The sequence below is a fragment of the Phyllopteryx taeniolatus genome, chromosome 6, assembly GCF_024500385.1.
Source record: "Phyllopteryx taeniolatus isolate TA_2022b chromosome 6, UOR_Ptae_1.2, whole genome shotgun sequence".
In the NCBI taxonomy this organism is placed as follows: Eukaryota; Metazoa; Chordata; class Actinopteri; order Syngnathiformes; family Syngnathidae; genus Phyllopteryx; species Phyllopteryx taeniolatus.
The window spans coordinates 20095229-20109003 of record NC_084507.1 but is presented as its reverse complement, the minus strand read 5'-3'; the positions used below and the strand labels follow the sequence as shown (position 1 = coordinate 20109003).

Genomic DNA, 13775 nt, shown 5'->3' with positions numbered 1-13775 from the left:
CCCTTATCGAGCTAAATAAGGCCACCAAAATATTAAGTAGACTTTTCGGTATTATGCAATGTCACTCACAATAACTGTTACCTTGTTAACCTTGTGTGAATATGACATGACTTTCAAACTTGTAGATGTATTTTACGGCTTTTTTACATCATGGCCAGGGGACTACAGATGAAAACTAGCCTTCTGGCTAATTCTGGCTTTTTTAACCATGTGTATTTCATGTGTTTTATGAAATTGCATTGTCCCCTTTTAAATAAACTGATTAAACAAACAACTCAGGGTGATAGAAGGCCAAACCACCAACATCATCATCATCATCATCATCATCATTTTGTCACCATATCCCCCTTTGCCTTAATTCTCCATCCCTCCTATGTCACACTTTGCATCCCCAGCAAGGCATGGCTGCATGCAGATGCATAAAAGAGCTCAAATTAGCGCTCGTCTGAGTGAGCATCAAACCGTAGAATGCATGCGGCAGGGATTAATGCGGGGGTGTATTTTTCTAAAAAAAAAAAATAATAAAAAAAAAAAAAAGCTATCACTGTTTTATTGAGGCGAAATTGTGTGTGAAGTATGGACCATAATGATAGTGACTGGGAGGATTATTAGCCTCAACTGCTGAACTTGTTGCTTTTATGTCCACTAACCAACATTAAATATCTAGTCTCATATCATAGACTCACATAAAGGACTAATTATGGCCATAATTGTGATCATGTATAATATATATGTTCTGTCAATCACAATATACAATATTAACAATACATTCTGAATGCATAGCGAGTGATCAAATTATGGCCATGAACTGTATCCTTCTACATAAGCATCCTATCTATTATTTCCTCAGTCTAAAAATTGACTCATGCTAATAAATCGAGAAAGGCAACAAAACATTTAGCGGTCCTACGGCGCCATCTAGTGGTTTTAAAGCACTTCATTGGGTAAACGCAAAGTTAAAAAAAATATATATATATTTTTTTTTTAATTCTGCATTCAAAGAAAAGAAAGAACATGGAATTGTACGTTTAGGTGGAAGCATGGTGAAATAGTGTTTTTCACATCTGGCTCACACATCTGAGGCTCTGGGTTCGACTTTGCATGATCTCCTTGTGTTTGCGTGGGTTTTCTCTGGGTACTCCAGCTTGCTCCCACATTCCAAAATACATGTATGTTAGGTTCATTAATGATTCCAAATAAATTGCCCAAAAGTGTGAAGGTGAATGCTTTTGTAAATGTGCCCGACCAATGCAGAGGGTTGCAACAGTCATACATAAAGTCGGCTGGGATCCAGCAATTGTTTTTTAAAAAAAAGATCATATTAATTTTTTTATATATTTGTCCCCCAAAAATAAACAAATAAAAAATGGGGGAGAAAAAAAGCTAAATTTTTCAGGTTGTCTTTTTCTTTCCCCCCCCCCCCCCAATTTGTAGTCATCATTTGTAGTCCCTGACATCTTTAGTCTTGCCCAGAATGATGCAAGAGACTAGAAGGTAACACACTTAGTTCTAGAACTGGTATGCATACGACAAGCTGTAATTTGACTGAATGAACAAGCAGCGTTGAGATTGTATCGTTTCGCTCTTGGTTTTTAGATTGTATCTTTTCACTCGTGGGTTTGGGGTTGCTTACTGGTAACTGGTCGGTTGTGCACAACTGTGCCACCAGCCAATATGTGGGAGCCAGAATTCTGGCTGAGTTGTAGGGATCAAACACTTTGCTCAATAAAATGCTTACATAAATACAGCATTTAGAACCTCTATTTGTCCCACAATACATTTGCATCGTTTCAGCAGCAGTAGTGAATACAGGAAATAGAAAAAATAGCATGCAAAACAACTGCAGCTGCATCCACCATTACAAGGTTGATGCAATGAATATATTTGAATAAATATTGAATCCATAATTTAACAATTCCAATTATAGAGTAGTGACTATGTACAATTGAACAATATGCAGGATTATTTTTTACCCATTTAAACAATATACTACATAAACTACTTCGGTAATGTTCTTAATTTAAAAAATATGGAAATTTAAATTGTTCTGGAAGTGAATGGTTGGCAGCTCTGCAGTCATAGCAATAAATGCAATTTATACTGTAATTGGCATATTTTATTCCAGCGTTTTTAGTTTTTGACCGATTTTCATTCACTAATTTTAACTATTAATATAGGCAAAAATTATTTTAATTAAACATGTTTTTATTCATTGTCTCTGATGCTACCCCAAAAAATGCCAGCTTTGGGGGTTAATGCAGGTTCTTTTACATGATAAAATAAATGAGAATTAAGTCTTGATTCAGATAGTTTAATTAGTTGTCTTTATTGAGAAGAACACACAAAGTCTCAACAGCTCAACCCAACACACATTCATAAGTGCATTCACACCCACGCACACACAAACAGACATACAATCCCTTTCGAGTGCGCTCCGTTGACACGTGCAATCACAGGAAGTGACGTGCAATCAGAGGAAGTGACGTCCGCGCAGCATTGCGTGTGAGGTGCCAGGTGCTCATGCTGCATTGGTGAAGCCATATTTCCTGCACGCCTTACCGTCATTATTTATTTATTTTTACAAGTGGTCTAGTGGGTGTGTCACAATCCTGCCAAGGTGGCGACCATTGGTCCCTCCCATCGGTCGTCTTGAAAAGCTAAAGAAAGAGCCCTTCCCCTGCTGCAGGCAGCCATTTTAGGGCTGAACGTGTAGCGTTCACCTCTTCCTTTGGCCGCTTTTTTGGCTGGTCCTTAACGTCTTTTCCGTTCGTAAAGAGTCTTAGACGGTGTTGCGCGGCGTGCCGTTAAGCGCCACGGCCTTGCTGCACGCCGACAAGCCCAAGGGCAGTGTCCCGAGTGGGCGTTGTGCCGACATGCCCACCTCGAACACTTCGTGGATGGCCTTTCGGAAACAGTGGAAGTTGTAGTCGATCAAGCCTGACAAAACAAGAGATGGGAAATGTATTGTATTAAATTCAAATTGGACAATTGGAATTGAAAATGGAATTTTGAGTCCGAATTTTCCAATTACAAAATTATTTTTTTAATGAATTTTTAAATTCCTTAATGTTTTAATACATGTATTTATTTTAAAATAATGTTTAATATACAAATCTATTTTGATTTTGAGTTTGAAAATTAAATGTTCATTTTAATTTACGCGGCACATTAGTCAACTGGTTAGAGCGTCAGCCTCACAGTTCTGAGGACCCAGGTTCAATCCCCGGCCCCGCCTGTGTGGAGTTTGCATGTTCTCCCCGTGCCTGCGTGGGTTTTCTCCAGGCACTCCGGTTTCCTCCTACATCCCAAAAACATGCATGAATTGGAGACTCTAAATTGCCCGTAGGTGTGAATGTGAGTGCGAATGGTTGTTTGTTTCTATGTGCCCTGCGATTGGCTGGCAACCAGTTCAGGGTGTACCCCGCCTCCTGCCCGATGATAGCTTGGATAGGCTCCAGCACGCCCGCGACCCTAGTGAGGAGAAGCGGTTCAGAAAATGGATGGAGGGATGGATTTTAATTTATTAAAAATAAATTAAAACTAATTAGATAATTACAAATATGATATTCCATTTGAAAACAATTGTTTAATTCAAATGTAATGTATTAATTTAATTTACAATTTAATTAAGAAATGTATCAATTTATTACTAACACTTGAAATGTAATTTTGAATCATAAAAATGTATTTTGTACTAATTTGAATTATTTTTTGAATCAACTTGTTTTCATAATTTTTTATTTTTTTTTAAATGAACATTTCCAAAGAAAACATTTGAATTAGAGCTGCACAATATGTTTGATGTTTGATCACTAATATCAATGTGGAGCACTTTAAATCACTTGGCCTTTGAGGTCCACAATTCGTCACATTACTTTGGGGGGTGTTATACCTTTTCGCTCGAAGCTTTCTTCTCTCAGGATGCATACAAGCGCCAAGAACTTGGTGACCTCCTTCAGGTAGAGCACGGTGGTGTTGTTGAGCTTGATGATGGCCATGGACTCCTTGTCGTAGGCACTGCCGCTGCCATCCTCCCTCAGACTGGACCACCATTGGGGGGGAATGAGATTTGTCAAACTAGGTGCTTTGCTATATCACCCTAAAATAAAATATTAGATTTTTTCCACAAAAAATCTGATTTCCAATTGTAATTGATTTTTTTCCCCTTCAATGAAAAAAATGGCAATAGAGCACGTGTATATATATATACACATATATACACATATATACACATATATACACATATATACACATATATACACATATATATATACACATATATATATATACACATATATATATACACATATATATATATACACATATATATATATATACATATATATATATACACATATACATATATATATATATACACACACATATATATATATATACATATATATATATATATGTATATATATATATATACATATATATATATGGAATATGTCACAAAAAGCCTGTCAACAGCCATTATAGTGTATTTTGAACTACAGAAACCCCAATGACAAAATGTTTTTTTTTTTTTTTTTTTTAATGTTTTGAAAAAGAAAAAAAAAACGTTCTGCCCCTTGAACTGAGAAGCCCTCACCCGTAGATGCAGGAAACATCGATGACCACGTCGATCATGTCACAGCACAGCTCGTACGACTGCATGTCCACAGGGGAACTGTCGGTGGCGATGTAGATCTTGCTCACCACGTCGAAAAGGAAGGCTTTCTCGATCCCTGAATTCTGGAAGAGGAGTGTGAAATTTTAAGTGAGCGAGCAGGAAGTGACATCACAAATGCATTCCCCCTTACAGAAATGAAGATGTTCAGCAGGTTCTCCAGCGTGGGCAGTTGTGGGATGAGCTTCTGCACCACCTTGCTGAAGGCCTCGAAGATAGAATGGTCGTAGATGCTCGTCAAGTAAAAGCTAAGCCACATAAAAGAGAGAAAAACAAACAGGAAGTGAGGAAGCAGATGGCACCGCTCACTTCCTGAAAAAAAGCAATAAGCTGACAGTCACATGCGTGACCAGAGGAAAACTGGCAAATGTGACACTGATTCAGATGGAGAAAAGTTGACAAATTTGCTCCCCACCCCAAAAGAAATTCCTGTATTAACAGCTAAAACTTCAAACCCTAAATATACCCCAAATTATGATCCCAAAACACTTTAAAATAATTTCTAACTCATTTTACAACATTATCCTTAAAAATAAATGGCTCAGAGATTTGATTTGGAAAGAAATGCAGCGAAAATGCGAGGACGCTGTCATGTATGTCACCGCTTCGCAACCCGTAAAAATACAGAATATTATTTTCCTATTAGCCATTTTATAACGTTTTGGACTCAGTGATAGATACGCTCATTTTTTTATTTAAAGTTATGTTACCTTGTTTATTGTTAAATTGTTGTACATCTCAAATGTTTTGTTAAAATATTTGGGATTGTGTTTAAAGGACATTTCCTCCAAGGGGAAGCACTTTTATAATAACATCTAAAGAAAATATTTATTTCCATTCTTTCTGCATTCAATTTAATGCTTGGGGAAAAAAAAGTGAAAGCCTGTGTTTCAGGAGAAATAAAGCGTTCAAAGTTATAATACCACACTTGTAACTCAAATCGCTTGCATGTCAAATCAACTTCCCCTATTGAAATTCAATAAATAGTAAATGGAGTGCGCTTATATAGCGCTTTATCTACACCATCACAGCGCCCAAAGCGCTTTACAAAGCCTGACATTCACCCACTCACACACACATTCATACACTAATGGGCGACTGCTGCCAGGCCCACTGGGAGCAAATTAGGGTTCAGTGTCTTGCCCAAGGACACTTCGACATGCGGACAGTCGCAGCCAGGATTCGAACCAGTGACTCTTCGATCACTGGACGACCTGCTCTACCTCCACAGCCTCCCTAGAGATGCCATTAATCTGTTCCAGCCACACCCAAAAAAAGAAAGACCCAAAAATTGTTTTTAAATAAAAAATAAAATTACTTTTGTTTAAAGGTTTATAACTACCTTAACATTGATGCTAGCTTTGTTAGCCCATCTATGGTGTTTTGCATTGTGTGCAAGTATTAAGCTAGCTGACTTCAGTAAAGCAACAGTATTGTGGTTTGGTTAAATACTCAACACGTAATTGTCTTTGTATTGTTTAATTTTATAGTAAACTTCAACTGGGATTGAAGCTAGCACACTTCTCTTTTTTAATGTTGTGAAGTTTGATCTTGCCAACTCATGGCCGTAATGCAAATCATTGGTGGTAACAAGGCAAAAACTTTAATTTGCATATTGGCAGGGTTTACTGTATACGTCATGCTCAAAGATAGCTCATATGGCTGTTAACATTTGCGTAGCCCCATCTTCTTCAGTTTTTTTTTCCATTAGAAGGCGCAAGAGGAATGTAACAGAGACGCATTAAAGTAATGAGTAAATAAATATCTGCAGCAGAGGCCCACAGCTTTGAAACCTTGTTGTCAAAGTTGTCTGTGCGCCACATACAAGGATAGTGTATGAACTGCAGTGTAAATGGGTGGTTTGGTGATAAAGTGCAGCTTCTACAAGGGAAAATACAATCCATGATATACCGTCATTTCTCGTATACAATGCGCATTCTTTTTCCCCAAAAAATTGTCAAGTCAATAGTGCGCATTATACATAGGTATAGGGTAAAATGGAACAAAACCTTGCACATTTTATAAGTGTATGCCACCATCTAGAGGTTACAAAAAAGCTGTACACTTTCATTCTAATATGCCATCGCCACCTAGTGGTTACGAGAAAGGTGTACACTTTCATTCTAATATGCCACCGCCACCTAGTGGTTATGAAAAAGGTGTAGCCTACACTTTCATTCCAATATGAAAGGGGGTACGTATGACTGCATATGTACAGTTGTGCTCATAAGTTTACATACCCTGGCAGAATTTGTGAAATATTGTTTTTTTTTTTTAAATATGACTGAACAACAACCATCATTAATTTCTTTATGGTTATATTTTGTTTAATGATAATGCTTTTCTGAAATGCTTGACCGTTTAATTTGAATCCCATTAAAATAAAATGTGTTTTGCCTGGCACTTCATGTTTTCTTTAAAGAATTGCACCCATCTTACAAATTCTGCCTGGGTAATCAAACATGAGCACAACTGTGTTTTCTCATTTACTAAATAAAGTAGGGCTGTGACTTTTAAAATAAGAGCAATTAAAAAAAAAAAAGTATTACGTGTTCAAATAAAGTGCTTAACTTCAGAATAATTATTTGAAAAGAAACTAACAAAATACAGATAATACTTAATGTTTTAATCATATAGGTAGAAGCAAAATCATGCATTGTAAAAATGCATTATACATAGAAGGGTTTTCCAGAATTTTGAGGTCAACTTTGGGGTTGCGTATTATACAAGAGAAATTACGATATGCCATTACTGACTAGATGGATTTGTCTTTTCCTGCAGCCTACCCAGAATGGTTGCAAACCAATACTGTTAATCATAATATGTCATCCATGTAGTGTACCTGAGATGGAGCTTCTCCAGGCTGGCGTCGGCCAGATCGTCGTTGGCCCTCTGGTGGATGTCCCGCTGGGTCTCGATTTTGTGGTCGTCAGAGAGCCCGTCTACTTTGTGAATAAACACTTCGAAGTTGATGTCTGGGTTGACCCGGTACGCCCGCGACACAGTCAGGTGGAGTCGCCCCAGGGCTTCCACGTAGTCGTCCTGAAAATAAATACAAAAGGAAATATCACAATCAGAATCAGCTTTATTGGCCCAGTATAAGACACAGAAGCAATATCAATACTTATAACTTATATATACATATATATATATATACACAGCTGTAGGTAAACAGTGGATGATGTTTTAATTAATTTTCCTCCTTCCGAGGTAGAATCAGAGCCGTAAAAAAGAGGAGGGCCACTGCCTGTAGGTAGGTATTCAGCAAAGCCAGTATGGCCGAAAAAGGTTGACCCAGCTCTTTGAGGTAGTATCAGAGCTGTAACAGAAGCAGGTTGTTGCCTGTGTGTAGGGGGCTGGGTCAAAAGCGTTTGCATGGTTTAAATAAAAAGGCGCCCAAATTATGAACATCCGTTTTCTTAGCAGCCTGTGTCATAAACTCTGGGTTCTTTATAACCAGTATCAATATCAAACCTATGAACTAAAAAGCAATGTGTGTGGAACTAAAGCAACTGAATTAATTTTCATTAATTGTTTTAGCTAAAAGTTTAATATAGCATTATAGTAATTAAATAGTAATTTGCAACTGTTTTCTCACATCAAATGGTTTATATGTACAAGTTTAACTTCCTGTTTTAAGCATGTACCCTTTTATTTTGAAGGGTACGCACCGGAACTCAGCATTTTGACACAAAAAATAACTTCATGCGACACCGGTAAAAACTAAAGTAGAGTAATGAATGGAACCAAATGCTCTGTAAAACGTTGATTCCTCTACCTAACCACCGATGAGACAAGATTAATGTTTTTGATACTGTGAGACAACATTTTTGTGAATTTTGTCCCAATTCATTGTGATATAAAGTTGTTAGTTTGACCTTTGGTGAAGTTTTATCTCAATGTTAAGCTTGTAATGCGACTGTTTGTACTTTCTTTCCAGTATGGTAATTTCGATTTTATTTTTGTGTCTGTCATCAGCTCTTACGTTGGTTTGAAGACTAAAATAAACGCTAAAAACCATCAGTGCAACCCACCGTTTAACTTGTTAGCTGCCTCAATGTTGGCATAGACTTATTTTATTGTTTCATTCACCCAATTGACTTCACTGAAGTTCTGTGCGGTGTAGGCTGAGGCGCGGAGCGGTAGGGAGCGTGTCGGATTTCTACTCACCGTGAAAGCCTCCTTTGCACAATAAAATCTTAATTCAAGTGTTGCACTGAGGTGACTGGTCATTTATTTAACATAGTTAAGACACACTTTTGTTCACCAGCGCCGTTGGGCACAAGTACGCCTTCATGCGCATTCTTCCTCGTTGGTTTTCTCTTTCCTCAATGCCGGAAAGAGGGGTTCAAAGTCAACCTGACAATTTTCAGCCTTCGAGGTAGTAAAGGAGTTGGAGCCTGATCATTTTCTGCCTTCCCAGGCAAGATCAGAGACGGGTCTCTGTCTATATGGATTCTGTAATGCTAAAATGGGAGTAAAAAGTTGACATGGCAATTGCCACCTTCAGCGGTATCAACGCCACAACTCGGCAAATGACTGCCATTTGATACAGTAACAGAGCCGTAACCCAGCAATTTTACACCTTCATGGGTAGCATCAGCGCTATAACGGAGATGAGTCACTGCCTGTGAAAAGGGGGTAAGAGGTCAACCTGGCGATGTACAGCCTTTGGATGTACGATCAGGGCCAATAACCCCGCAATTCCAAAATGGGGGGAAAAAGTTGCAATTTTACATCTTCGGAGTTAAAAACTGTTTTCCCCTTTCAGCGGTAAAAGAGTTTCAAATAATCTGATAGCGGGATGCCGTGTGGCTGTGTGCTGCACCTGAGCGTCGATGACAAATATGAGGGCTCCGGTTCCCCTGAAGATCATTTCGTAGTCGAAGGTGGGGTCAAAGAAGTCCACCTGGCCCGGGAAGTCCCAGATCTGGAAGTTGACAAAGGAGCTGCTGGAGATGTCGTCCTTGTATATCTTGTTGGTGCTCTCCAGAAACAAGGTCTCGTTGGGCGACATTTTGTGGAACACCACCTAAAAGCCACAAAATGGACGAAAACATTTGAACATTCTTAACCGACGTACAAGTGTAGAAAAGAGCAGAACTGCTCACTCTATGATTAACATTTCAACATTCTTATCTTGCTTTTAACTTGTTGTTTATATTCTTCTTCTTTAAACATTCCTTGTTGACACGGTGCTTTCTTCTGGAATAAGTGTTGCAAAAAAAGTGAAAGAAAAAGCATGAGTTGAACAGGCTGGCGTCTTGCTTTAATTTTTAGGGGCTTTATTGGAGGATATACTAGACTGCAGGACTAAAAAGAAACCTTAATTTGAAACCCCTAACCTTTGATTAAAAACCTAACCCAGATTTAAAAGCCCAGCTCTTGTTTAAAGCCTTTTCCTGGGCTTGAAAACTTATTTTGAAACCCTAACCATGGCTTTAAACCCCACTTGGAAATCATAACTATTTTTTAAAACCTTAACGCAGACTTACAAACCTAATTTGAAACCTAACTCATGTTTAAAACCCAAACCTGGTCTTGAAACTCCACTTCAAAACCCTAACCCTGGTTTTAACCCATAAGTCTAGTTAGAATCCCTAACCTGTTTAACACCCTAAACCAGGCTTGAAAGCCTACATTTGAAATCTTTAACTTTGTTTAAAACCCTAAACCAGGCTTGAAACCCTGCTTTGAAGCCCCAACCCAGGTTTGAAACCCACCGAACCCCTTGTTTTAAACCCTAACCCAGCCTTAAAAAAATTATTTGAAATCTTAACCTTTGTTTAAAACTGGGACCTAGACTCGCATCCCTCTTTTGAAACCCCAACCCCGGCGTGAAACACAATTTTGAAACACTAATCCTGGCTTTAAATCCTAACTTTTGTTCAAAACCATAAACCAGGCTTGAAACCAGACTTTGAAACCCTAATCTCACAGTTAGCATATCTGGTTTTGAGAGTGACAGTAATCCAATCAAATCCAGATTGATGCGTTATATACAAGGTTTTTCGTATTATAGGGCAGTTTCAGAAGCTCGTATGTGACATCAGCCAGATGTCACATGCACACAGCAGTGCCAGGAAAACAACATGTAAGTAGCATACAATCAGCACTGTCAGCTCATAACGAGAAAATATATATATATTGTTGGCAGCAGTGTGTGAGCTCTTCAAGTGGCAGGGGCAGTGAGGCAGCAAAAAGCCACATCACGTTTGCCGGTCCTAATCAAAGCGGATTACTGCAAAGAAACTGCGTGCCCTGCAGTACACAGGTGTTACATTTGACCACCAATAATAAAATACAGCAGGAAGTCTCGTCTTTTATTCCAGCACAGTGCAGCCAAGACAAAAACATGACATATAGCCTTGGGTAACCAAAAGGGGCCTCAAAAAACAAATACTGAGGGCTCCTGTTGACACCACACCCACATTAATCAACAGGTGCATTATTAACTTGGGTAAATAAACACACCGCAAATAAGATGCCTCAAACACCACCGCCTCTATCACCTAATGGTGTCTGCTCTAATGTACACCATGCCAATTAATGGCACTCATCTCTAATTGAAGTTGTGCCCCAATTAATTGCATGGTTTACCAGAATAAATGAACACTGCTGCTTTACATCAAATAGTGGCCTGCGTTCTAATGGACACAGTGCCTGTATGGTTCAGGGAATTAGGTATCCTTGAGACTACTGCATTTCCTCAAATAGTGGCTCTCGCTGTAACAGACACTGCACCCCAATTAATCACTGGGTTCATCGGGTTCATTTGATTTAATCACCAAACACCACGCAAAAAATATATGCCTTAAACTACCACACTGTCTCAGATTGTTGCAGTGGCCCATTTATTTGCCAGGTGTGATTCAAATAAACACCATGCCTCAAATGCAGTAGATGCCTGAAACTATTTGCTCAAATTTTGCCCGTAGCTCTTTTTGAGATACGGTGCCACAATTGGTCACCGAGCACGTAAGCGTTAATGAACGCTGCACCACAATTTAATAAACACATCAGATCCAAATAAATGTCCCACTTTTCGCCTGCTTAGAAAAACTTTAAAAAACAACCAACTACCCAATTAACCTCACTGCAGTGGGTGTCTTTAACAACATGCCAACTGTGCAGGAGACATGGCATCTATAAACCTGAAGTTCATCAAACAAACTGACATGAAATGATTTTGAATAGTGGCAAAACAAGAAGCAAAGGGAATGTTTGGCAGTTGCACTGCTGTTTTTTATGCCTTAAAGCTGTGATTCTCAAAAGTTTATTCAGCCCTGCGATTGGCTGGCGACCAGTTCGGGGTGTACACCGCCTCTCGTGCAAAGATAGCGGGGATAGGCTCCAGCACACCCACGACCCTAGTGAAGATAAGCGGTATGGAAACTGGACAGATGAATTTTTATTAACTTTTGTGAGCATGACATTTTAATGGAACCATTGTTGAAGCATAGCTTTTTTTTATTTTCCCTTATTTAAGCACAGTGTTTATGTTCAAACTGTGCATCGTGTGAGACTGTCTTACAATAATACGTTTTCGGAATAAAACCTACCTTTTTTTATTATTATTATTAACACATAGGCCTACTACACTACTGTAGTTTAATGTCGTTCATGGTGGTACTTGGAGAGAGAGAAAGTCTTTTGGGTGGTGATACTTGGTGTCAAAAGTTTGATAACCGCTACCTTACAGGAAAGGGAAGGTGTGGCTGCTTTGCTTTGCTCTGCTCGGGCCAGTGCGGACACACTGTTTGATACCCTTTAAGTCACATGACGATATGTCAACACAAATCAGGGAGATGCACTGAGAGCATTTTCCGACCGCTTAATAATTTATAGCCTCACCTTCGAATTAGGAGACAGTTTAGCTGAGCATTGGGGCTTGCTGGTGGCTAATAGTAGTAGAGTACTTGGTTATGTGATATTTGTAGCTACAGGCTAAGCACATAGCTAGCTGTGGGCTAGCACACCTTCTGTATCGATGACTTGCCACTTCGCCTCAGACCCATGAGCAGGATCCTCGGCTTGCTGTCGGACAGCGCCGGGCTGTCCTCGATGTCCGCCTCTTCCTCTTCCCCGTAGCCGAAGTCTTTGGGGAATGAGTCTGCCACCCCGTAGCTGCCGGCCAGCTGCTCCACCTCGTACTGGATCGACATGTTGGGCCAAAAGCGACGGTCGCCTTATCGCCCGGGTAGTATCCCCCTGGTATCCCCCCCACCCTTCTCCCGGGTCCCGTGCCAACCTTCACTTGTCGGCCACCACGCCCGTATTCCAACCCACGGGCTTCAACTCAAGTGTAGCCGAGAAAAAAGTGCGACTACCCGGCCATTAATGCTCCATTTGACTAGTGACCACCGTGCTAAACCCTCACGTTTCCTTCGGATTTCCTCTCCCTTGAAAAATGTAGGCATTTCATCCCGCCCTTCTTGGTTCTGATTGGATGGTCGGCCTACAATGCAAAATACGATTGGTCCAAATCATTTGTCACTCCGCAGAGGGCTCATCGCTGTCACCTGACTTGTTTCGTGACCTGCTGAGCAGACTCCAAAAAGAAGCATTTTTCCACACTATTTTGTTATTTTCTTAGTAAAAATAATAAACTATATTATTATGTCAGCGAAAACACTGGATAATTGTGTTCTAAAACTAAAAACACGCTAAAATAGTAGGCGGCGTGAGGCTGCACTGTAAAACAGTGACAACATCCGTGAGACATTCGGGGCTCACAAAAATATCGGAAACTATCTGATATTTAGTTTCAAGGACAAAATAAAAGTAAATTCACTATAATATATACGTTTTTTTCAAAACTAACAACATGAAAAGTAAATAAAGTATTCATATTACTATCACAGCTTTGACACGATCTTATACAACTTTAAAAACAATCAAAATATGCGAAAATACAATGCTTGTAAACAACTCATTATGAAGTCTGACGCTCGCGTAACATCAGGATATGACGTAAGGCACTGTGGCGTCGTCACTTGCTATTATAACCAAATATTCGTGAAAGCTTAAAACATATACGCCAACCATATTTATACTTGTTGATAAAGCTGTCTGATGTGACAATACGGCAGCGTGTCAAAGT

General features: G+C 39.3%; 1 protein-coding gene across 2 annotated transcripts; it reads right to left on the bottom strand.

Annotated features, from left to right (window-relative positions):
* Window positions 1-2301: 2301 nt before the first annotated feature.
* Window positions 2302-13092, bottom strand: rragca (Ras-related GTP binding Ca). Of its 2 annotated transcripts, none has more exons than XM_061777364.1 (7): window positions 12652-13092; window positions 9501-9704; window positions 7515-7714; window positions 4806-4920; window positions 4595-4737; window positions 3893-4041; window positions 2302-2937 (listed from the first exon to the last, which is right to left on the bottom strand). In XM_061777364.1, exons 1-7 carry the CDS (start codon window positions 12835-12837, stop codon window positions 2780-2782), a joined length of 1155 nt encoding a protein of 384 aa, XP_061633348.1. In that variant the 5' UTR covers window positions 12838-13092; the 3' UTR covers window positions 2302-2779. The 2 variants fall into 2 exon arrangements, with proteins under 2 accessions (XP_061633348.1, XP_061633349.1); XM_061777365.1 differs by having other exon boundaries at window positions 12527-12664.
* Between the last annotated feature and the right edge of the window lie 683 nt (window positions 13093-13775).

What these genes read in the sequence shown, in the direction of transcription:
- rragca (XM_061777364.1), bottom strand. Translation starts at nt 12,837, where the DNA reads ATGTCGATCCAGTACGAGGTGGAGCAGCTGGCCGGCAGCTACGGGGTG. An exon ending in GCAAGTCATCGATACAGAAG is followed by an intron (nt 9,705 to 12,651) that starts GTGTGCTAGCCC and finishes TGTGGCTTTTAG; the next exon opens with GTGGTGTTCCACAAAATGTC. An exon ending in TGCTGAACATCTTCATTTCT is followed by an intron (nt 4,738 to 4,805) that starts GTAAGGGGGAAT and finishes CTCCTCTTCCAG; the next exon opens with AATTCAGGGATCGAGAAAGC.